The sequence below is a fragment of the Calonectris borealis genome, chromosome 1 (genome assembly GCF_964195595.1).
Source record: "Calonectris borealis chromosome 1, bCalBor7.hap1.2, whole genome shotgun sequence".
NCBI classification, from domain to species: domain Eukaryota; kingdom Metazoa; phylum Chordata; class Aves; order Procellariiformes; family Procellariidae; genus Calonectris; species Calonectris borealis.
This window is the reverse complement of record NC_134312.1, coordinates 71,427,420-71,452,419: the sequence shown is the minus strand read 5'-3', so window position 1 is coordinate 71,452,419 and position 25,000 is coordinate 71,427,420. Positions and strand designations below refer to the sequence as shown.

The 25,000-nt window shown below is 39.0% G+C and overlaps 1 protein-coding gene across 3 annotated transcripts in view; it reads left to right on the top strand.

Moving 5' to 3' along the window:
• The window catches only part of LMO3 (LIM domain only 3), a 59,162-nt gene extending 48,608 nt beyond the window's left edge, over positions 1-10,554 (top strand). For all 3 annotated transcript variants that reach the window (XM_075160132.1, XM_075160123.1, XM_075160113.1), the window contains 2 exons: positions 896-1,021; positions 10,084-10,554. In XM_075160132.1, the coding sequence (XP_075016233.1) occupies positions 896-1,021; positions 10,084-10,189 (232 nt within the window). In that variant the 3' untranslated portion in view covers positions 10,190-10,554. The remainder of the gene's footprint in view (positions 1-895; positions 1,022-10,083) is intronic.
• Positions 10,555-25,000: the final 14,446 nt, after the last annotated feature.

The following is a 25,000-nucleotide window of genomic DNA, read 5'->3' as shown; positions in this document are numbered from 1 at the left end:
TTTTCTTGTTCATTATAATCCTTCTATGTTACAAAAGGATGCATATGTGTGATTTTTTTTTGTAATACACCCACTTGAAAAGTACTGAAAAATCTTTAGCAAAGAGAATTTAAAAAAAATTTATATAGATGTCTGGCAAAAACAGCATTTCATATTGTTCTTACAGTATTTTATACTTCTACTCCTGATGTGACTATATATAGTTTACAGCCTCATTTACTTTAATGTGCTACCTGAATAACATAATCATAGCAATAACTATGGTATAGGGTTGTAAGGTGCATGAACCACTAATGCTTTCTGACAATTTAAATGACTTGTTCATAAAATGTTCTTTTAATAATAGTGGTAAAGCTTTTAGCACTAGATGTCAAAAATGCGAAGAATATTGGCTTTTTCAAGTGTTATTTCTTTTCTAGCTAAAGTGTGTTTTAATAATAAATAGCACCAAAAGCCAAGGTTATGTGGCTCTCGTCTGTACGGCAGGATCCGAGCAGAAGACTCTCCCCGCCTATGCAAACAGCTTGACCTCGGTCTGCACAGTTATGTAACATCCCTAATGTGTTTACTATTTCTTTGTTTAGTTTAACACGATGTTTCTTTTTTCAAGAAAGGTCAGTATAACCTGCAGAAAAAAATAACATCGCAATAGGTGCAATATTAGTCTGTCACTGCTTCGTAAAGCTCTCTCCGGCAAAAAGGGCTATGCCTTTGTATTGTAAATTGGGCAGGCTTGTACCACCAAAGACCAGCCTTTCCAAAGGGGGGTGTGCTGGGAAGTCAATCAAAGGCCAGGCAACCGCTGGGGAGAAAAAATAAAAAGATAAAAAAAAGAAAGTGTGGTTTTCTTTTCAGTTAAGCATCTTCAGGAATATATTTCTTTCTGTATCTCCAGGTTATTTGGCGTTACAGGAAACTGTGCTGCCTGTAGTAAGCTCATACCTGCTTTTGAGATGGTGATGAGAGCAAAGGACAATGTTTATCACCTGGACTGTTTTGCATGTCAACTTTGTAATCAGAGGTAAGAGAATTTCTTGGGTTTGTTCCATAAGCTAAGTGCTAATTCGGCACTGGTGCGGGCATACATTCAAGTAAAGAGGAAACGTCTACCTGTAGCGGAAACCCAAGACTAAGAGTAAGACCTGAATACTTTCCTGGAACTGATACAGAATATCTTTCATGACCTTGGCCAGAAAACTTTTTGTGCCTCAGATCCTGCATCAATAAACAAGAATAATGTTGCTTCCTCTCCTTCAAAAGGCTGTCTGTCAAGCTTAATTAATTAATATATATAAAGGACTTTGAGATCCTTTTCTGCAGAAGAGCATAGCAGTACCATTTGTCATTATTACATTAATTTCACTTTAATTCTTCATTGTTATCACATGTATTTCTTTTAAAGTACATGTTGTTTCTTCCTGTTGTCGGAACTGAATCATTTAAATTTAAAAGATGATGTTCCCATCATTTTCTCTGTAGCAGCATTGGACTTCTTATGCCCTATTTTTATTTCCATATCCTACCTATAGGTTATAAAAATCCCAAGGATCCAAACCTGACACTTTGTTCTGAAGCATCACCTATATGGTACAGTTGCAGAACGAATGTCAAAAATGGTAAAATTGTTAACAACTGAATTTTTCAGAGGCGAATACAGGCGAACTTATAGCAACTATATTCAGAGTGGTGGCCAAATCCTGTCAGAGATTTCACTGAGAACTCTACTCCTGACTCCACGAGAGCTGCTAGCAGCTTTGCCAGTGACTTAGAAGTCAGGTCTAGGAAATGAGAGAACCAATTATGTCCGCTCCTTAATGTACCTATTATGTTTTTTTCAGTTATTACGTGATCCTATTTGGAGTTTTATAGTGTTCATATTGTTTTTCGTTTTCAGGTGGGGAGAAACACGAGATGTACATTTCTAGGGAAGTAACAAAAAATTAGGAAGATAATAGTCTAACAGGCTAAAGTTAGATACAGCTCTAACTAAGCTTTGCTAACTCACCTTGTCCTGCAGTGTATTATTTTGTAACACTGTAGTCATTTAAAAATCAAACCTCCCTAAAGAACCATAAAATGTACAGCTGCTAATAAGTGTAGCACACTACAATTATGCTCTTTAAAAAAAGCCAAATTGACCTTTTTCATCATGTTGCATGGGAAATTAAAATACCAGGCAAGTAATAACCACTGCTTAAACTATATAATAATGCAAGGTAATTATAGCTTCTAATGCTATTTAAAGTCCTATATCAATTTTGTCTTGCCACAGAACTAAGAGGCTGTATTCTGAGTAAGACAGGCAGAGCCTCCGATCGTACCCACTTAAGACACACGCACACTCCTAGGTTTCGCTTCTTAAACCCTTCACATCCCTGTTTTTTTCAAACCACGATTCTAGTATCATTATTAAAGTGCCTAATATATTTCTGTTGTTTGCTTCATTTATTACATGCCATAATGGGGCTGCATATCTTTAGTGTTGGTTATGCACAATTAGCACTTAGTTATTGTCTTGTCACTTCAGCCCACACAAGACAAACTTCTTTAATGTAAGAAGTCAGCTAATCTTCATCAGTCAAGCAAAGCAGACAATGTTTGTTACTCTGAGTGCAAAAGATTTTCATCATAGTTAGCACTCTTGGATCTGAGGAAGTGAACTTTCTTTTTCTTCCCCCCTAAGAGTGAAGCTGTTCTGATTATTTTTAATATTCCTCTTTTACCATTACAAGCGTGAACTAATGTATGATTTCACTTTGCAGCTAATGTACATCATACTATGCCCTAGGGCCACTGATCCCCCTGGAAAAGTGCTGTTGGGTGCTTCTGAAACAGAGCTTTCCTGGGATATTTAATAATTCTTAGCCTTGTCATTCCTGAGCCTTCAATCTAGTCTCTTATTTGATTTTTACTTTGCATGTAGTTTTGGCAAAGGGTTATGAAATAATCTTACAGGAGTCTTAGGCTGGGAACAAAAGAATTGATTTACCTGAAATACAGTCTAGTTCATCTAGTCAAAACAGGGAGCAGTTCCAGAAGTTTCAAAGAATTGCAGAAATTCTCAAAAGTGGCCCTAATCCTGATTATATTACAATAGCTCTCACGGAGCTTAATAAAACAGACTGTCTGTAGGGTACCTTTCTTCCTCACAATTTGGGGCTACTGGCACTCTGAAGAATTAATTTTGTTGTTTTTTGTAATAAATACTATTTCATGGATGCTCCAGCTTAGCTCTTCTGTCGTTCCTGTGGCAAAGCATCCCACTGACTACATTGTCTCATTAATAAATAGCTTTAAATCTTTTGTTTTTCATTACTTGTGTAACAATAAAAGATAGAAATGCTAGACACCTGACCCATCACCAGTTTTGGAGTTTTTTTATATCTGCTGTGAAACCTCTATTTCTTTTCTTTTAAACTGAATAATCTTGTCAGTCACCATGCCATTAGTAATTTCTGTTGCCCTTCGCAGGATCCTTTTTTCTTCCTCTAGTTAAGCTAATCAAAACCAAACAGCAGATTCCAAGTGAGGATGAGTTTATAAGATAGCTGTTTAATTTTCTTTCTTTATTCCATGCTGCCCCTTCATATGCAAAATAATGCTCTTGAGCTTTTTTAGATCTGCTCTTCGCTTTCACTCCAGCCACTATCCCTAATGTGGTATTTATTTATTGAAGAGATTATTTTTATTTACAAATGCATCAGAGATATCCAAAAATCGCCAACAGAGGTAGCAAGGCTCACCAGCTATTTCAAGGCATGTATTCCCCACCTTCACATTCTCTTCCCCAATTAAATTTTAAATTCTTTGGGTCATTCTTTATACTGATACAAGTACAACATAGCTGGAGTACTACCAGAAAGTATATAACAGTCTCTGTTCAGTTCCATAGTTCAGATTTTCAGTTTTCGTCTACCATTTAGGCTTTTTCCTAACAGAATATATACAACGCTCATGAGTAGACTAAAATGTTTCTTTAGTTTGCATTACTTTGTCTTTGCCAACACTGAATTTCTTCTGACGTTTTGTGCCTGGTTGTGCCTTCCAATGCCTTCGGCCTTCCAAGCTAGCTAATAATTATATTAACTCGCATCACACCAATCCTTGGGGCAACCCGTTCTTTGGGCTTGCTATTGCATGGCCCTCATATTCCTGCCCTTTAAATAGTTGATCCTGGCCCAGGTGAGAAGGGCCTGCCCGTTTTTGCCTAGTATTTTTTGTGAAAGATTTGGTGATTTTTCTGCTTTTATGTACAACTTCACTATTTGCTTTATTATTTTTGAGTATCTGTAACTCACCATCCAGCTCAAGTCTCAGTGTGGATGGTAGTTAGACCCCCTTGATTTCAGGGGACTTTTTTTTGGGCCATAAACTGCATCTCTGAACTAAGTCATAATGTGCCAGTCCCCTTTTATTGGCCTCCTGAAGGCTAGGTTTTCAGAGTCAGAAGAAAACCACATCATCTCACATACTGTATTCTAGCAAGACAGACTGTAGACAGGACTGTAGACACAGACAGGACTGAAAGAGATCTCCTGAGCACTGAGCCTAGTCCCCTGGTGTCAAATATGCACTGTCTCGTATTTTCCCTTTCATAAAGCTCTCCAGCTCTAGGATCTAATTGCTCTGTCCAGCCATTTTTTGACATATTTTCCCCATTTTTTCTTGATACTGATGCTTAAAGCTGTAGGGATTTTGTGAATATTAAGCTCTGCTCCTAGCCTAAAGGTTTTAGCATGCCCTTATCTTTCATGTCTCTGTCCAGCTTACTCCTAATTTGAAGTTCTTCCATCGCCTAAATACCCACAGAGCTTAGTGACAGTCATCTTAATGGTGTGAGTGCTCCCTTTTCTTCTCTGTAAACTTATTAAAGTTCTCCTTAGAAGCACTTCACCTCACATTGGCAGTAGCCCCAATATAGTTGATTTCTGCAGAAAATTTGAAGGGAAAAAAATGGAAACCACTGGAAAGATAAACTTGTAAACAGACACTGCCTTTCACACTTTGTCAGGTTGCATGTGTGTGACTAGCAAAATGGAGTGGAAAATCTTGTGAGTGGGCTCAGCTGTATCTTTGCTTGACACTTTTGACTACAGCGATGATCTCAGTCTGCCTTCGGCTTTCCCACTTTCCGGAGTTTCAGTGTCCTTCCTTTCACTCTGTCGGCTGCTTTAGCAGCTTGTTCCATACTTCTGTGATATTTTCTCTCTGCTGTCTGAAGTCAGCTCGGGCTATGGTTTAAAACCCCCATCTGCTATCACTGAGGGGTGTTTCAATCCACTGTTCCATCCTTCTATCCGAAACAGCCTTTATTTTAATGGGAACTGAACTGAAAATGGTTACATACTCATTCAAATCGCTGTCCTGGTGTAGCTGTAAACACTTACCTCCAGTATAAACTGTAAAATGCCCAGACAATGCTGCCTTTGTTCTCTATCATGCGGCGGGGAGGGAATGCAATGCCAGGCACATCCTTACTTCAAACACCAACATTAGATTTTTGCATGAGTGGTCATTTTATAAATTCTGAAGACCTGAATGCTACTTATTTTCATTGAGTGTCACTAAATTTAGAATAAAAATTAATACATTTTCCATACCTGCTTTTAAAAAAATAGTAATGAAAAGCACACCAAGTTGAGGTTTGTCATTGTAAGTTGAACTAGGATTCTGTGTGTATAATACTACATCATACTGGTAAAAATGTACAAATGCAGGCACAGCTTCCACTTTCCAGCCTTTGATAACAAATGGACATTTTGACAGAACCCATGGAATTAGTAAACCATAGGTGTGGACTGATGAACTGTGATGTAAAAAAGTGGCTTTGTTCTCTTAGTGGTGCATATAGGTTAACATTAATTTAAGTTATACTGGAAACTCAAAGGAGCTTCAAAAAAAGGAGGAAAGGACAAAGTTACATCACTGAGTGCACAAAGCAGGGTAGAAGGGTGTGGGTGGGGTAAGTAAGTCTGAGCTTTCTTTACCCTAGAGAAGATCAATTAAATGCTTTCAGATTTTGTTTCGTTCTACAGCATCAAAGATTTGACATTACCAGAGGAGGCACTTCACACACAGCCATCTTTGTTCACAGCAGTATTTCTCTTGCTTTCTTAAGAAGTCTTCGGTACCTTGATACATGTCCTGTACATCAGAAAAGATGACAGACAGCAGTGAGATCTCCTTAAATATCTGTTCTGAATGAAATAGCTATTTCTCAAAGTGTAAGTTTTATACTTCTTGTGATTAGTCTAGGCACACCTTCCCCTTCCAAACAAGGTGATAACAGAGGTCATTTTGTAATATAAATGGCCTTCCTTTTGCTATTGTAAAATATGACAGGAGTTCTAGGATGTAGGTTAATTATAATGGTCATTCTACTAATGTCACAGTCGTGTCAAAAGTAGTATTATCAATTTATGGTGGTAAGTCCAATCTGGCATGTTAATGCAGCCTATTGTATATTTTTTCCTGTTCGTCTTCCGTGCCTATTAAATAAATTGGGTGAGGGTTTTAGGGAAGGCTGAAGACTACCATCTGCCTGCTGGAAGAGTAATAGTCTTGCCTCATTATATACTCCTAACCCAGTGGCATCTCAATATGCTCCTTGACTCCATTTGATATATGTGCCCAAGTTGTGCCCTGATTTACATCGTATGCCAGTTCCATGAAAAAACCACTTGCCAGAGGTGGAAGGCAAAGGCTTGAATTTACCCTTCCATTTTAAAGCTGAGGCAGGTTTAAATCCTAGACTGTGCAAAACCAATCTGAAATAGTTGCAAGATTTAGCTCTTTGACTTCAGAAGAGGCTAAATCTGCTTTTGAGAGTCAAATAAGGTTGAAAGTGTGGATGGACAGAATTTGTCATATTTCAGCTGTATAATTGCCTGGTCTCATTGTACTTAGGAGCTAGCACGCCACCTTTAAATGTTTTTCACCTAGTGCTTACCTCTTGTCACCTAATGAGTGCATAATTCACACATTTAATACCCAGGGGCACATGCAAGCCTCACCGTCCATCTTTGCCGATGTGTTTTGGTTGCTGAACTTGCACAATACAAAAACAGTTGCAGAATTTGGACTATAAATATCTCAAGTAACAGGTTTCCCCCAAGGCACAGAGGATCACCCGCCAGTGTGCAAACGCAGCCCCAGATGAACCCAGAGGGTGTCTTACCATGCAGACAGACCCTCACCCCACAGGTTATCACACAGCCAAGCGTGTCTAGACAGGCCACTGGCAGCCTCTCCGCAAGACAGCTGTACACTTGGAGGGTAAATGATTTGTGGAACTCTGTATGTTTAAAGCCACTCATGCATAAAGCTGTCAAATGCCATGTAGACATAGGTAGAGCATTTCTGACTCGACATATTAACATAGCAAAAGCAAAAGGCATTGATGCTTTTTATTGGGAAAGGCATCCTGACTCCCTCGTGTAGCTGGTGTAGTTTAATTCAAACCGTGGCACTTCTCTGAGGGCTGAAAAACAAAATCCTTCAGCCAGGATTTTGATGCAAGCAATATTGCAAGAAGTCATATGTGAAAGTATTGCCATGCACATGAATTGCACTTCAGCAGTGTATTTTTCATTTACTAAATATTTTAAACAGATTAGTCTGCTAAGTTCTGTATTACGCTGGAACACAAAGGAATACGTAGCTGAATAACATTCACAGTTTAGAGTTAGTGCTTTCTGCTGGGCAAGCAGAGGTGGTTGCATCTCGCACTGGTGCCTGACCCACGGGGAGAGCCGCCCTGCTGCGCAATAGCCCTCTGATGTGGTGGGCATTGCCAGCCCGACGTCTCCTGCTCAGTCCCCATCAGTAATCCTTGGGCTAACTGTAATGGAGTGACTGATTTGTCACAATACCTAACTTCCCCTGCTTTAGTCCACACTAATCTGTACATTCCTTTAAGAGAAGCTAAGAAGGACTTTTTTTAAATCTTTTTTTTTTTTAAAGTGGCTTCTCTGGGAAAAGCACTTTTACATATTAGCACTAGTTAAGACTCCTTTACCTAATCTGGTAAGATGCACAAAAGAATTTTTGTCAGCATTGTGGTCAATGGACAAAAATACTAAGGATGGAAACTAGAGAAACTGCCAATGAACTTGTTTGCTTCAAGAATTTTGCATTTCAACACACCTATTCAAAATACTTTTGTGCTGTTAGTAGCCTAATATACCAGGATTGGGGTGGGAAGGATAGCAGGAACCTGTAATTTCTATAAAAGTCTTGACCACAAATATCTTAAAGATTTCGGGATCATTCCATAATCTCTATTTTCAATCATCATCAGCACCAGGCAGTAATCCTACAGAAAAAAAAGTCCACAAATAAACAAACCAATTTTCCTTTAAGAGCAGAGCTAATTCTTTTCAATCCACTTTTTTATTACACTATTTTCCCTCTATCTATTTAGCTAGCATAAGGATAAATTTCCAAAGCTACCCAGTTGGAAAATAAATGGGTTCGCTCTTTGTCTAGCATTCCAATCTTCACAAATGTAAATCAGTCCAACTGCTACTCATTTAAACCTCCAACTTCACAAAACATTAAAGGACTGCTTTCAATACACAATTTAATCTGTGACAATTCACCAAGATTTCTGCTTCAACATCATTAGAAATTGACTATCTGATAAAGAAAGACCACTATCAGAGGTCAGGTGGGTCAACCTGTGTCATTTACGTAGTTTTACCGGGTCAACTACAGCAGGCATCACTATTTGAAGGTTAAATTGTTACAATTAAATACATATACAGCTATTCCCATAGCTGCTCTGTTGTTAAATCTACCGTAAACAACACAAGCATTTATATCTGACCCTAATTGTGTCCAAGATGTCACCATTTGGAAATTACACAAAAAAGGACATTATAATCCGTTACACATTAAACAATACTTTATGTAGTGAGATCCATAATTAGCTGGTAGAAACCGGTTTCATTTATTCACATCAGTGTTAAGGGGTTCATTTAGGTTACTTTCTTTCATTTTAATTGGAATAATGTGAGCAGTGCCTCCCAATATATTTTATAGCTGGAGAGTTCACTATAAACAAAGGCACGTAACCCTGCCAAGGCAGTCACTAGGGAAACTCTTTTTCTATGCGTTGGCCCTATTCACTTGCTCCTTAAGTATCTTCAAAAAGATTGGGTTTGTCGGGGGGAAGGGTTGAGGGGGGTGTCCGTGAAGAACCTTCTTATATTCAAGCATACTGCTTAGCTGGGAAATCCTACTTTACTTGGAGTTTGAAGCCAGCCAGCCAGAAGCGTTAACGTTACGTGATTTTCCTGCTCATCAGAGAAAATCAAATGAAATATCTCAGTAGCATTTTGTAGCAATCAGATCATTCTGATGCACATAATAGTATAACAAGGTAGGTATACTGATACCACAAGAGAGAGAGTAGTTAGCTGAGTAACTAAATTTATAATCAACTCCTACAGGAAGGAAAAAAAAAGGTTTCTCTGCATACCTGCCTGTGTGTCTCTGGTTCACACCACAATATATGTAAAGTTGTGTGTACGCTAGAAAAGGTTCTCAGAACCACCGGTTTAAATCAATTCTAGTAAAATATCCAGCTGGAATATAACAAGAAATTCTTACCAGTACGCCTGCACAAGACAAATGTAACGTATCTCAGATGAGCTTCCTACTGCATGCGATCACTTTGTTTTCCTTCTGATTTGCGTGAAAGCAGGACACTTACTTTTCACTCAACTCAGTAGCCTGGGATATTTATTCTGTTTTATCTGTGTGCTAGTGACCCGATCCAAGACTCCCACAGTCTTCGGTGGGCGCTGAATGAAGTCCTTGGCTGGGGAAGCAAAAGCGCTTGAGTGCACTAGGTTTTGTTGAAAGTACAGGATTAATTCTGATACCAGAGCAATTCCTTTACTGGGCTTTCACATATGTGCACACGCATCTGCGTGCGCTGCGACAGACAGCAGGGGTGCAAGCCTTGCGGTCAGTACAGCAAAATTGTGAACACTTGTTGTACAATCCTTACGTGTAAGATCATACCACATCATTCATCCTGAAATGACCTTTTTTTTCCCTTTGTTATTGTAATTTCAGATTTTGCGTTGGAGACAAATTTTTCCTGAAGAACAACATGATTCTGTGCCAGACAGACTATGAGGAAGGTTTAATGAAAGAAGGTTATGCACCCCAGGTTCGCTGATCTGATGCCACATCATTAAGAATACAAAGCACTATGTTCCTTTATCTTTTTTGCTCAACATGTATATAAGAAATGACACAGGAACCTACTGAATAGCATAGATATAGGGAGACAGAAAGGCTGCGTGAAGTAAAAGGCGGACTGCATCTGTATGTAGTGAAAATTGCTCCAGTTCAGAGTTGAATGTTAATTAAAAAGGTACTGTACATACAGCTGGATTCTTTTTGCTTGCTCTTGGGGTTTTTGGGTTGTTTGGTTTTTTTGTTTCTTTTTGTGTCATTTGGCATGAGATGTTTATTTTGGACTATTGTATATAATGTATTGTAATATTTGAAGCACAAATGTAATACAGTTTTATTGTGTTACCATTTGTGTTCCTGTTTGCTTCTTTGTATTGTTGCATTTAGTACAATCAGTGTCTAAACTTACTGTATATTTATGCTTTCTGTATCTACCAGCTATTTTAAATGAGCTGTATCTTTCTAGTAAAAAGCATTAAAGAGCAAATCCCAACCATTATGCTACACTTAGAGCTTAAGAATACTGTTTACATTAAAACTATTTAGAAAAATAATAACTCTAGCAGCACCTGCTGCTAATGATGCTATGGTTAAGGGTCTATCAGCACTTCTGTTATAAGCCTCTATTTTTCAGGGGTTAAGCATCTGCTGTTTAATTGCATAGATTTTCCTCAAAGAGCACTTTTATTTTACTACAAAATTTTGAAAAACAAATCTGACCGGTTTGGGATATATTATAAAAGGTGCAAAAGTTAATGATTTTGGGTGCTGCTTTTGTGCCCCTCAGGCATTCAAAATGCCTGGATTTGATTTTTAATTTAGCTGGAAATTAAGCCCTAATGCAAACCAGTGCCTCTGGGTATCTTATTTTATATATATATATAAAAATATATATGTTATTTTTCTGAAATCATTTAATTTGGGGGGGAGGAAAGGGAGAGGACTTCTGTTTATATACATTTTAAAAATTTCTTAAAATTTGAGGGCACTCTCTCTCTCTCTCTTTCCTTTTTCTTTTTTTTTAATCAGGGCTTAACCCTAAAGTTTTCTGGGGCTCAACAAACCCTGGAAAAAAGTGAAAGTAGAAGGCACTGTAAACAGCCCCCTCTGAGGGTCTATTTACATTAAGGAAATGACCCCGAGCTGACACTAGGAGAGCGACTGGTTACTAATTACCCACCTCAGTGAATGCTGAAGGTAATTTAAATGCTGATGTGGATGGGACAAAACTTTGAAATACCAATACAGAAAGTGAGAGCTACCACACTCGACTGCACAGGTACTTTGCTGTCCATGCCAACCTCCTACAGGTTTGTCCCGTCAATACTGGCAATTAAAATCCTTTTGACAGAGGTGGAGTCACTGCTGACAGCTACTGTTGGCAATCAGTCCATTTTCTAGCAGAGGTGGACCTCTGTTTTTAAAGCCATGAAGCTATTGCATCAGCAGGATGTCCCTAAGTGCTCGTGCCCCTGACAGAGCTTACAGGTGTTTGGCAAAGGCAAGCAGAATGAATGTTTAAAAAGTTGTTAAATGCATATTTAATTATTTTCTCTTTGCCACTGTAATCTAGCTCACCAGAAAAACTGCCTGCATTTAAAAAAACAGCATTAAGGAAAAAAAAAAAAGAAAAAAAGAAAAAAACAAGAAAGAAACGAAACCCACTATACCCTATGTTGCCATGAAGCTGAGCTCTTGTTTTTATTTAGAGTAAGAACCCTCACCTCTGCTCAAGTTGAGTGCTGTCCTTCCCTGCTCTTCCTGTCCTGTTGCGCAGTTTCAACATGTTTTTCCTGGGGATGGGGAAAGAAACTTTGTAATGCAGTGGGGTAATTCCTCTAGCGTATGGTTTGGAGTACACTGCACAGTGGCTTGACTTAGAAATGGATATTTAGTTCTAATGACTATTGTTACAGTGTGGTTTTGTTTCTGGCTGTGAACCCTTTTAAAAATAAGCATGGCTCACAAAACTTGACTTTGACTCATACAGGACCAGTAAGAAATGCAACGACTCCTCAGGCTGTTCTTACTAATTAGAAGAAATAGCTCCACATAGTTTTTCAAATGAAATTTAGCCCTATTTTGTGGACTATCTTCCTTCCTAACCTTGAGCACAAGTCTCTCTTCCACTCCTTTCCACAGTCCCTTAATGTCTTTAGGATGATGAAGCAGTTGATGTCAGAGGTACTATTAGGCTCTTCCAGATCTACTCCAAGTGCAATAAAGAAGTTGTCCTTTCCATGAAGGTGAGGATGGCCAGAAAGGAAAGAATCATACTAACTTATTTTGATTCCAATTTCAGTTTTCTCCTCCAGCTCTGTCTTTCAGTTGGAAGCCAGAAAGATCTCCTGCTTTCCACTAGTAGCCTACAGACTGGATAGAAATCCCTGGTTCAGAAATAGGGGAACAGGAAAGAAGGGACCTTGGTTCTGTCTTTGACTTGCGGTAAGCTTGGGCAAGTCACTCAACTTCTCTGTGCCTCAGTTGCCCCTGTCTGCCGAATGGGGCTAATACGTACACTGCTTTTGTAAAGCATTTTTGGCTCTTCAGAAAACCAAGAGCTATGCATGCAAATGTTACTAGTAGCATTAGGACATTCTGGGAGAAGCAGAGCATTCGTATGTGCAGTAGGTAACCACAGATCTGAGGTAGGAGAGCACCAAAACCTGCGGAAGGCTTTGTTGGGGATGAAGGCAACTACACGAATAGTGCTGTAAATGCTAAAGCGCTCTCTCGTTATCCCAAAGTGCCACTGCTCAGCTCTCCATGGGGTAAATGAAGAGAGTGGAATGGGAAAATAGTGGCTTGTTGTCACATGTGCATGTCATGTGCATGTGTGTGTTTTGTGACATATGCTCAAAATGGGGAAGAGGAGGGTGGTCCTGCTATGGAGAAAAAAATAGTCTCACCATTCTATCAACCTTAATTGATGTAAGGATAAAGAAATGTTGATATGCTTGCTTGAAGTGCTGCAATGGTATGGCATTGCTTTGAGCACTTTTAAGCTCATATATCTTATTCACATACATATCTAAAATTTGTATGTAGAGGATACAGTATAAATTCAGATTTGACGTAGGTCAAAGATTGATTATTTTTCTGTATTTCAAACTTCCATCTTGCCTGGCTGTTAAAATAATAACTGGGAGTTGAAATATTTAATGGAAACATTTACAACTCCAATAAAGTATAATATCATAAAACAATATTGAAGAGAGATTATCTGCCAGGCCGCTTTATTGATCTTTTTGACAGAGGCCTAGACCATTCCTTTGGATTGCTTTTAGTTATCTACCTTAGGTTTCCTTCTCCATCACTGTGTGTGTCAACATGCTCTGTCTGCATACAGCAAAATGTTCTGCTAGTGACCACAGAATCATAGAATAGTTTGGGTTGGAAGGGACCTTTAAAGGTCATCTAGTCCAAACCCCCCTGCCATGGGCAGGGACATCTTCAACTAGATCAGGTTGCTCAGAGCCCCGTCCAGCCTGACCTTGCTCCAATCCATCCACCACCATTGCTCAGTGTACGTTCATTTGCCAGGCAGGAATGCTTCCATTTGTATCTCTTATCTTTAGGGTATTTTAGCTCTATCTGTACAAATCTCTCAGTTTAGCCAGATAAAAATAATAATAACAATAATTTAAAAAATCTGTTATTCTTGGGTTGCTGTTTTTTAAGCCACATAGAAAAGTATAAATTATCAAACCTTGACTTTCAACTGTGCCAACCATAACCTGCTGTGTCTGTTATCTACCATGATTGGTGATGAATCAAGACAGCCTGAATTCTGCAGAAGCAGTGACCAAGGCTAAAAGTTGATCTGTTTCATAATTGTATTTTTATCTTGCTTAACATATTTTCTGGGTTGTTTTTTTTAAGCTCACCTTCTTGCCTCTTCCTACCCTCCCAAAATGCTCAAATTTATGCTCATGTAATGTAAATAAAGACAAATCATCCAGCAACCCCTCAGATGTTCCTAACTGCCTACATATAAAGTGACTTGAGGAAAATAGATTGAAAAGTGGTCAGTGAGAAGGGAGACTGTGGGGAAAAGAAACAAACAAACAGGGACTGTGGCAAGGTTTCGCCTGTACAGACAAAGTACTTTAAAGGCTTTTTTCAACGTAATATACAGCAGCTTCTTAGAATTTTCTCAGCAGTAGGTAGTTTACAGTCATCTGTACCTAGAACAAATCTTGTCAAAAATGAAGGTCTGTAGTGATTGCTGGGTATAATTTTATACGTTTAGCTGATTCTTCTGAAAGCTTCCACTGTGCTGCTGTTGTCAGACTAAATTATCAATTTAGCCATTTGTTGTTTAATGAATAAAAAACTCCTATGGCATTGGAGACGTTGTGGTTTCAATAAAGCAAAAGCTTTAACAACTCAAACTACAGAAAGCAAAGTGTGTACTGTATATAAGAAGAGTGTTTTTATTCTTTTAAATACCACTTCAGATAAAAAAAAAGCCAATTACATATTCACTTAATACATTTCTCCTACTTCAGTCCAATGATGCAGACCAAACCTGTTTACTGTTCTCTTCAGTATCTTGCAAAAGGAAACCAAAGTACAATGTGTGCAAGGTAATAGGCGATTAGCACAAACATGCTCCCAGTAAAAGTCTTTTGTGTAGGCACCTTTCTAGGAGCTGCCAATTGTGGGTGATAGAAGTATTATAAAGGAAGTGATTTTAATACTATTTAAGGCATTAAAAGCTGAAGAGTATCTGTTTAAAGCCTTAAAGTACTTAAAGGTATCTTAATACCTTTTAAAATGCCCTTCTGCTGATTTATATTCATCCTGAACCTGCTAATAATGAGTATACATAAGCAAATACCATCTCCCACCTATTCAGCATGTCATTGGTATGAAAGCCCCAGAAAATATCTCACGTAATCAGTGTGTTCAGAGAGTTATCTAGCACAAATTACTCATTAACTCAATAGCACATAATAAAAAAGAACATCAATTAATTAATGAGTCACCCTCAGATCACTTTGATTACAACACAGCTCTGTTGAAACAGCAGTTATAAATGGAGCTGCCTCTCTTTATTCATTGTTTGCAATTGGCCCATTATTTTGCAGAGACCGGTGTCATATTTAACACATGCCTGCAGGTAATTGTGTGATTAGTTTCATAAATGAAGATGCAGAGGGAGACCGTGGACCGTCTTGCTCTGCAGTCGAGTCTGAAGATGCGGGAATCCACCGTACCTCTCGCAGCCTGCCGTGCCGGCAGACCTCCGCAGAGCCACGAGGCCAGCCTGCCTCCGGACTGCAAGGTCTTAGTGACAGGACAACACTCAGAACTAGTCGTACTGACCTCTGCTTTACTCTGAAGATCTCAAAGCCCTGGGCAAACGCCTTTGACTTAGGCTTCCCAGCAGGCCGCGTTGCTGGTATTTCAGGGAGAAGAATACAGAGGCAGAGAGATTAAGTGGTCTGCCCAAGATCACGCGGCAAGTCTGCACTCCTTGAACCCCACTGTTAGCATGACTTGTAAGACCTCACACAACCGCCCCATCCTGGGCTTTGCCAAGACAGGCTCCAGTGCTACGCTTGGAGCAACACACGCAAACTCCTCCTCGACGCTCAGGGATGGACCGAGGAGCAAGGAGAGGCTGAACATCCAAAGCTTCATTGCGGTGAACTGTGTTTGGTGAACGTGAGCTGGGGAGGCGAGTGAGGAGGGCTGGTTGTTGGGGGTTTTTTGAAGTTTTTTAGAGTAAAGATGAATAAAAGAACACAAAGTCACCACCTAAAGTTCCTAAACTATCTTGGTTAAATGCCATTCCAATAAGCTTATAGTGTAATTATAACAGTTCCCTTAGGTAAGTAAGAAACATCTGTTAGTAACACATAGCAGGTGTTAGCAATTACACATACTGATTTTTTTAAAGTGTTTTTAATTAAAAAGAATTCTGTTTTCTGAAAAGGAAAGCATGGTAAGTCCAAACAAGCTTTTGTTTGTGTGGCTCTCGATCATGTAATATGCAAAACGATAAAGGTAAAATCAACTTAAATTAGCAAGGGTTTGCACATTTGACTCCAGATTATTGCAATCAAAACCAAATTGGGATTCACTGCATTATTGTAAAGCACGTAACATTAGTATTCTAAGCAAAGTCTCATCTAATGTATGAAATCCATACAGTTCATGTAATCACTGAATACATCTAAGTAGAGCGTTTGAACCTAGGAAGATTGCAATAATTAAGCAAAATATGATAGGTATTGTAAGAAAGGGGCAAATTGCAAGGAGTCCTGTATAATAGTTTCTTCACATTCCCTTTGTCCCACTATTGGGAAACAGTTTCTAGATTATGTTAGGGCAAAATCAAACTACGATGTCAAATTACTTTGAAAAACTAGCCAAGAGCAATTTACATTTAGCAATGTGATATGCTGTGCCATTGAGAAATAACAAGAAAGAGCCACATTGGAAGGCCAACTATTTAGAGGTGTTTTTAATCCAAATTAAAAGATAATGAGATGACAGATTTGTTTCCCTGTCCTGACGCTATCTCTCCATAGATGCCAAGATGGTGATATCGGGCATATCAGGATTTAAATCTCGCAATAAACTTTGACTTTCCTTTTGTATAAAATACATAAGCAAACTGGTTGGCAGGGAAAAGAGCAAGAAGCACCAACATTAGTACAATCTATGGATTTGTCTTTGTATCCTGCTGGGATCCAGGTTGTGCTTTTGTTTGTCATATACAAAAGTCACAAAAGTGTCTGTAAACTCCAATGCAGAAAAGTAGTCTTTCTACCTACAGTCTACAGCAATATAAGTGAGATTATTTTTCTTTATGTTCTTCCCAACACTGTGGTTTTTATGAGGAGACACGTGTATAAAATAATGGGTATAAAAAACCCTATCAGTAGACTGTTACACCAAAGAAAAAATGCATACATATTTTATTCATCTAACGGAATGCACAGATCTGGAAAGAAAGACCAGATTTTAAACATTTTTCTGCTTTCAGGAGACTTGTTTTTTATCCTATGTCATCCATAAGTATTTCTAAGCATCTTTATCTCTTATTCAAAATATATAACATTTGTTTAAGCCTTTCTTTATATCAAGGTCATTAAAACTTCTATCAGTTGCACACAACCTGTACAGTGCTAGTGCATCCAGCTTTCTGGATGAACAGAATAAGAAAAAATAATATAGACCTTTTAACTCTTACAGTTACATTAGTAAGAACTTTTACGTACTTACTACATAGCTTTATCAGCCATTCATGATTGCAGTATCATATCCAAGTATCCAAACCAGATGCCACACAGTTAACCAAACATATGAGCTGTGAACAATAATCATGTAGCAATAGCTATAAAAGTATTGTGATGTTTTTTGTTGAAGTTGAAACAGAGCATTTCAGTACTCATTGTACAAAATGCCTTTCTGGAGTATAGTAGCCTTGTGACAATGTGTGCATATTAATTTAAAAAAAAAAAGATAAAGCAAGATAAATGCATAACAAATGTCTTTAATTTAGAATTACAGCGTCACATTTGTTCCTACAGTCTCTCAATCATCATGTAAGTGATAAAATATCACTGCTAAGACTGTAGCAGTAAAGAAAATTTCTGCTTTGGCCTCTCATCCCAGTTTATTTTGGGAGCATTATAATAGACCTTTTCACTCTCTTCCTCTCAAAGTCCTCTTAAAAAAAAGGGAATCACCTTTGCTGTGTTCTGTATGGCCAGCTGCAAGATCTGCCTGGAGGTAAGGTTCCCAAGCTATGAAGCTCAAGTGGAGACAGGGATGTAAGCTTGTGAAATGAGCAGGATACAAGACATACATCTCTCTTGAAAGTCAGGCTTGGTCCCAGCTACTCGCCAAGGGCACACTGGAGCACATCCGTTAACCCTGGAGCCAGGTACCTGAAGGTTAGACGTTGTGGTATCAGCAGCGCACACCTGGATCCACCGGTGTGGACTTTATTCTCTATACCTTTCTGTCCATTTAGAAAATAGTGCTCAGGCCCTTGCTACATCTTTGAAGTGGTATAAAGATAAATACATTAGTGATTTTGAGATGCTAAAATAATAGTGTTAGAGAGGGCCATAAATTAACTAAGAAGGACAGAGCATTGAAAACTTTCCACAGACAGAGTAGCAGGACTGTGCCAAGGCAATGTAGTCCAACTGATAAAAGAGACCTCCTGCATATTGCCTACTATCAGTTTAGACCTCCTGGCATACATTCTCCCATCTATCCAAAGTCCTTCTAACCTACAAGTTACTTATTTTAGTAGTATGATGTCATAGTGTCATGAGCTATTGACGTTTTCAACAACCTGAAAATCCCTTTAAACAATCTGCAAATTTCTGATGAACATCCTACACATCCATACACCTTTCCTTCCTTAATTGGGGGTACCTGATCTTGGAGTCTGAAAGCCATTTGGAAGCAACGCGGTGTAACTGAAGTCATACTATATAGCATCATGTTGCTGGCATTTACTGGGAAAGTGAAGCAACTCAAAACTATCATAAAATTTCAGGGTTGCAGTCACCCTTGTCTCATCATGTAGTATTGTAATAGGAAGTTTATAGAGAGGTTGGATTTTTAAGGACAGGCTGGGTATCAATTTGTTCCAAAGTTTTTATTGTGCTAATGAACTGTAACAGCTCTAATCTATTTTTAGATGGTGGCATTTCAAGTCTCTGTGCTCCTCAGTTCAAAATCCATAATGTGGAGATAATATACCACTTTTCTACCTCACAGGATCTGTGAGGGTAGTAATTGTGGGATTTTGCAACAGCGCCAGCTAACCATATAAAATACCTAAGAAGGAGAATAGCAATATATACACATTCTAGCTTAGGAATTCTCTAAAATGCTAATTGCTGGATACTAGATAAGTACTGGGAAAAGGATTGCTCTGCCTTTACTTTTTTTCTTAGCACAGTTCCAAAACACCTTTTAACAGTCCATGTCAAAGAGAGGCACTTGGCTAGATGAGAACTTTGGTCTGACCCAGAATGGCCATCTTATCTTATATTCTTCCCTGAGGTACTACAAGGACTAATATGGTGCAAAAGAATGAGAGGCAAGGAAAACAATTACAGTCTATACAATTTATTTTCACATTCCCGATTATTCTTTTACAAAGTGTATGCCAATTATCCCTGCCTGCTTCTCAAGCCATTATTAATTGGTTGATTACGCAAAGCAGAAGCAGATGAGATGTGATCTGAAAGATCTGAAAGAGAGAGTGAATAAGAACCTTGAGGCTAAATTCACAGAAGAAGAAAATGTTGCAGCTGTCATTTGAAAAGATGGTATCTTCAGACCTGCTACGGCTGTGTTTCCTTACGGTCCCTAGCAAAAAAGAAAACCAAACAAAACTGAGCCCATACCACATCCTCGGTGGGTTCTCTGTGTCCGACCTACTATGGGCAAAGAGCACTGGGAAGAAACACGTTTTGACTCTTTTGGAGTGCATAAGAGTAGCCAGGATAGCAAATCTTTCTTTTTCACCTTCTCTCTCACCCGGCTCTACCTTCCCCAAAGAGGTGATCTAGTTCTGTTAGAACAGTATTGCCCACTATGTAGCATCACCCATAGAAGCAACTTCTTCTGTTATCTCCTTGAAAAAAATTAAAACCTGTTTAAATTCAATTTTTCCTCCCGTATCCACACCTCATTCTCACCACAGCCCCAAGCTGGAAATCTGAAATTTGACATTTGCACTTTCTTTTGTTATTGTTCACAATTAGTTAATTAATTCAGATAGACCAAAAATCAGTTAGAGAGGCTTGATTTGGACACATCTCTGATCATACACAAGGCCCATATAAATCAGATTCATTCTCACCAAAATCAAAAGAAGTGCTGCTGGTCACAGCAGCAGAGATATGATTTTACCTCTGGGAAGAATAACGGATAGCAGGAGGCAGCCCTCTGCCATTCTACATCAATTGCTTGCCACAGCCCTGGCTAATCTTTTTAGCTAGTCAAAGCATACGGCGTGTTACAGAAGGTCTCTGAATAACTCGACTGGAAGCCAGCTCAAGCCATGGCAAACTGACTTTCACTCAACACCTTAGCCAAAATTTGAATGTAGATTTTTAGAGTTGAAAACTTACTCTGATAAGTTATTATGGCTCCTGACCTCTCTTAAAGACACTGAAAAATGGTCTTCCTCGAGGCTTCTTTCCTGTATGCACATATCTCTCTCTCCAATTAGACTTCAGTCCATTAGGTATTACTAATCCACACACATCTGTGAACTGCAAAATAATCTATTTCTACAAGCAGCAAAGCAACCCAGCAAGAACTCACATACAAAAATTGAGCACAATCAGATTAACGCAAAAATAGGAAATTTGACTTTTAGTAGTCAGAGCGTCTTACCCTTTAAGCAAGCAAGTCAGTGAAAATAAGGACTTTCAAAACCAACTTCTGACAGGCTTTGCTGTAGCAATTCAAGATTTTTTCTATCCCTAGCAAACTCCTCTGCCTTTATCCCGCAGTCCTCTACCCCCAGAACACCTCAGACAGCCCCTTACCGTAAGCCACCGGTGAAGGTGGGTTGACAGCAAGGCACTGCAGCATGCATGGGGTTGCTGAGGTGCAGGCACATACCTGTCCACTGCTGTGATACTCAGCTTCTGTGGTAACATGAGGCAGAGACGAGGGGCAGGCTGCTGGAGAGAAAGGGGTAAAATGCAGTACTACGTCCAGCCTTGCTCCTCTGTCAGAGCCTACTTATACGCCTCGTGTGTTCTCGGATGGGGTTTTGACCCTTTCAGCCCAGATAGGCACACCATCACAAGTACATCGCACAATTTCATTCACAAGAATTGAAAATGCTGGGAGACAGGTATTTGTTACTGGTGCAAACTCAAAGACTTGTGATTGTCCCATTTTTGACCTCTGGATATGCATTTGGATCCTTTCTCCTGAAAATGCAGGTTCGCACCTCTGCTTCCTTCTACCCTTTATCACCCTTCCTGATGGCTTTTCCTAGCAAGCTCACAATTCTGCCAGCACACAGTTAAAATGCTTAGGCAATGCCAGCAGCTGTTTAAAATGTAAAGGGACAGAAATGATTAGTGCTATCAAACTTTTTCTTTTAATGGAAGTTAGACAAGCCCCAGGCATATTTGCACCTGCAATTGCTTGCTACTTCCACTGTTGTGCCCCATAGATCTGCTTGTTTCAATTGACCCTAAGGCAGTAACCCTCATAATGTAGCCATATCATTCTCTGCTTTCTGCTGACACATTTTCAAATCACAGACTTAATGGTCATAATTTTCACATTTAAAAACTCAGACTGTGCACTCCAGTCCTGTATTTATTTCCAGACAGAAAAACAAAGTCTTGTATTGTCCAAATTACCTAAGCTGCAGCTAAATTAGCTAAAGGAGTGTGTGGGGTTGTTTGGGTTTTTTTCCCAGACTTTACTAGTAGCGATAGGATTTACATTCGCAGAGGACCCAGACAAAACTGGGGTTTTGTGTTATTCAGTCACCAGTAAAAAAGTTCCAGGCACAAAAAGTTAACAGAAAAAAGAATAGGGAGGAAAGGTGAGGGAGGAATCATCATCATCAAGGAGGTGAAATGGTTTCCCCCAAATCACATAAGTCAATACCCATGAAAATCTAACTCATGGGAATCCCTTATCACAGACCATGGTAAAGGTCCTGCTTCTCCCAGGGTCAGATTGTACAGAATTGTCCTCAAATATACAGGCTAATCCTACAATCTATCATTAAAGAAACAATTCCCCCAACAGTGGAATCATATACAATAATTATTTGCAGAGCAAATATTCAGTCCAGTATTGAAATCAGTTCTACTCTGTCAAAAACACGAGTCATGCGAAAGTTCCTGACTGATTGTTTTATGCCTGCCTCGAAGGAGTCTGCTGTACAGACGTTTCAACCTTGAAATCCCCTTTCCACTCCTTTTTTTCCGGCTTTGCTTCACTACCATATATGAAACCTCACCTCTTGGTCAGAATTGCTCCAGCTGAAGAGGACGAGGGATGACTCTGCCCCTCTGGAGCCAGTTAAGAGATATTTTAACTGGAGCATCTTGTAGTACTATTTTTTTTTTTTAACAGTGGCTCTGCATTATTGATTTTGGGTTTTATATGTTACAATATAGAAAGCAAGAAAGGATATTTTTTAAATGCCAAAAAGATCATAATGTTTTTTAGTTTGTTTTTCCTTTGCCAGGGGGACTAAGTGCAGGTTCACTTCTTAAGTTTCTCATGTTACAATCTGTTACGTTCTTATTGCAGGCTCAGAAGAAGCTCCTGTTTGCATTTCCTAAATTAGCCTTTAACTTTTTGTGAAGACAGAGAGAAAAGATTTCAATGAGTTTTAAAGACTGGTATTTCTGTGGCAACAGAATTATAGGATTATATAGGTGGCAGTAGACCCTGTGAACAGATGTGTCCTCTGGGAGAATGAGTAATGGTTACAGTGCCAGAAACCAGTTGCTGCAGATTTGGGGAGTGGTGTCTTTCTATCGCACAACGAAAAATCCTTCTGCTGCAACTACCCTGCCCTTTACCCCTATCTTCAAAGAGGATTGTATTTGAATGCAATTGATTAATAGATAAGCATTTTATGGAACTTGCACATCTTTCTTTTTCAGAGAAGGCAGTCTCAGAGCCTAATGATAGGAACATCCTAATTTGCTTTATAATCAAATACCCGACTCTTATTGTGGATACCATGAATATGTGCATTTAGGCCATCAAGCAGCAGGGTATATAGGATCGTAATTGACTTTAATATGTGAAAAGTAACATTAGTTAGAGTTTCACAGGTTTGATAACATCAAAGTAATGTATGAAATGATGTGACTGGCACAAATTGGAATATAGAAAGTCACCACAGCGGGTCAGATTTCCTCTCTGCCCAGTATTGTCCCCTTTCCAGCTACTATCTGATCCTTTACAGTAGTCTTTCTCATACCATTGGTCACAGTGAATCCGAAGCAGGTCAAGAAGGATTAGAAAAATCTAACAAAAAAAAAGGAGGGGAATTTTAAAATAATTATAAAACTGAAGTCTGAAAAGAAAAGGATAAAACTTAAGAAAGAAAACCCCACTAAGTTTATTGCTGGCAGTAGGTCAGTCCTCACGGGTGGTGGAATGAAAAGTAGTTGTAATTATCAGCTCCGCATGTTTGTAGTCATTAGGGATTGCTAACTACCTTTAATCATGGCTACGGTTCAGTTCCCTCAGGGCAAGGGAGCAAGCATTTACACCTGCAGCCAGTAATTACAGCTACGTTCACTCCGCGGCCGTGAAGGGCCGGGGCGGCGGGGCAGGGAGCGGCCGGCGCCGGGGGCGCTCGAGCGGCCGCGCTGGCAGCCGAGGCCCCGAAGACGGGCGCTTGGCAAAACAGTTGGGGTGCTCCACTTGGGGCTAAACACGGGAACCGTGTAGGCGCTCCAAAGTGGGACAAAACATGCCTCACCTTAAGTCTTGTCTGGACCTCTAAAAGTTAAAGACTAGCTAAAGCCATGACGTTTGATATCGATTCAAACTGTGACTTGCTAATTTCCAAATACAATGCTCTTTTTTTTAAAAAAAAAAAGCTAACTTCTTGCCCTAGAACATCTCTTCCCTTACACAGTGTTTTATACTTGTGTGTTGTATACACAGCCCTCTTCTAAGGGGGCATAAAATGTTAATATATTTACATTAAAAGATCCTGTGCACACTAATATTTTATTTCTCAGCATAAAAATTACATTTCAATGAAGTTTTAATATTGCATTTATGAGATTTTCAATTTAACTTTATATTAATTAAATTAGCATTTTTGATTTTCATCACCATTTCATTGTTATTATACGGAAAACACCATGCCCAAGTCAACCCTTCGTCTTAAATTTTTAAGTGCCTTGAAGTAAGGAAATGCCAGTAAGTTGCGAAAAATGAAAGTATATTGAAAACTTTTCATATCTAAATTGGCCAAAATATTTTCTACTCAAACTTTAAGCAGTGTGAGTTGATGTTTTCGCCTTTCAAAGGTGAAATGAGTAGTCTTTGCCCAAAAGATGAAAACTTTTGGAAGTGATATGAATTAAAATGTGCAGAAGGAAACAACTAGAACAAACAGGACAGAATATTTTAAACCCCTACAGTATATTTACATCTTGTGGTCACAGACCACAGGAGAGGTTAGTGGTGGTGTGTTGCCTTAGCAGAACCCAGCGGGCATGCTGCAAGCTGAAATGTTATGTCATTTTCCGGGTGATTTGGGCAGAAATAAGAACTGGCGTGACTCAATCCTTTGCTTCTTACGGAATTCATAAGCCCATGGTGACTGTGATAGACACTCTGTGCTTACATGATAGGAATGAAAGCACTGATCGCATTGAGCTTCTGAACAGGAGGAACAGACTCCTCATAATGTCTCTCTGAACCATCATACAGTACATAAGCTAGCCCTTCCTGGCCTTCAGTCTAAGATAATGGCAATATAAAATGAAAATATTTCTGATTATTACAAATGGGCTATTCAAAGACAGTATGACGTATAATAGTTTAGCAGCTTCTCGTGAAAAGATAATTTATTGCTTCTAGCCACCTTTTACTGGTCACCGCAGTATACAAATATTTATAATTATATGCATATATGTTGAGTCAGTAAAAATTACTAATTGCAAGAATAATTCATAGACTGTTCAGAGTGGGGCCAAGGTTAGAGGATTCCTCATGAAATGTAAAGCAATAATGTATAACCCTTTAGCAAAGGTTAAGTAAAGCCAATTTTCATTTGAGTGAAAGC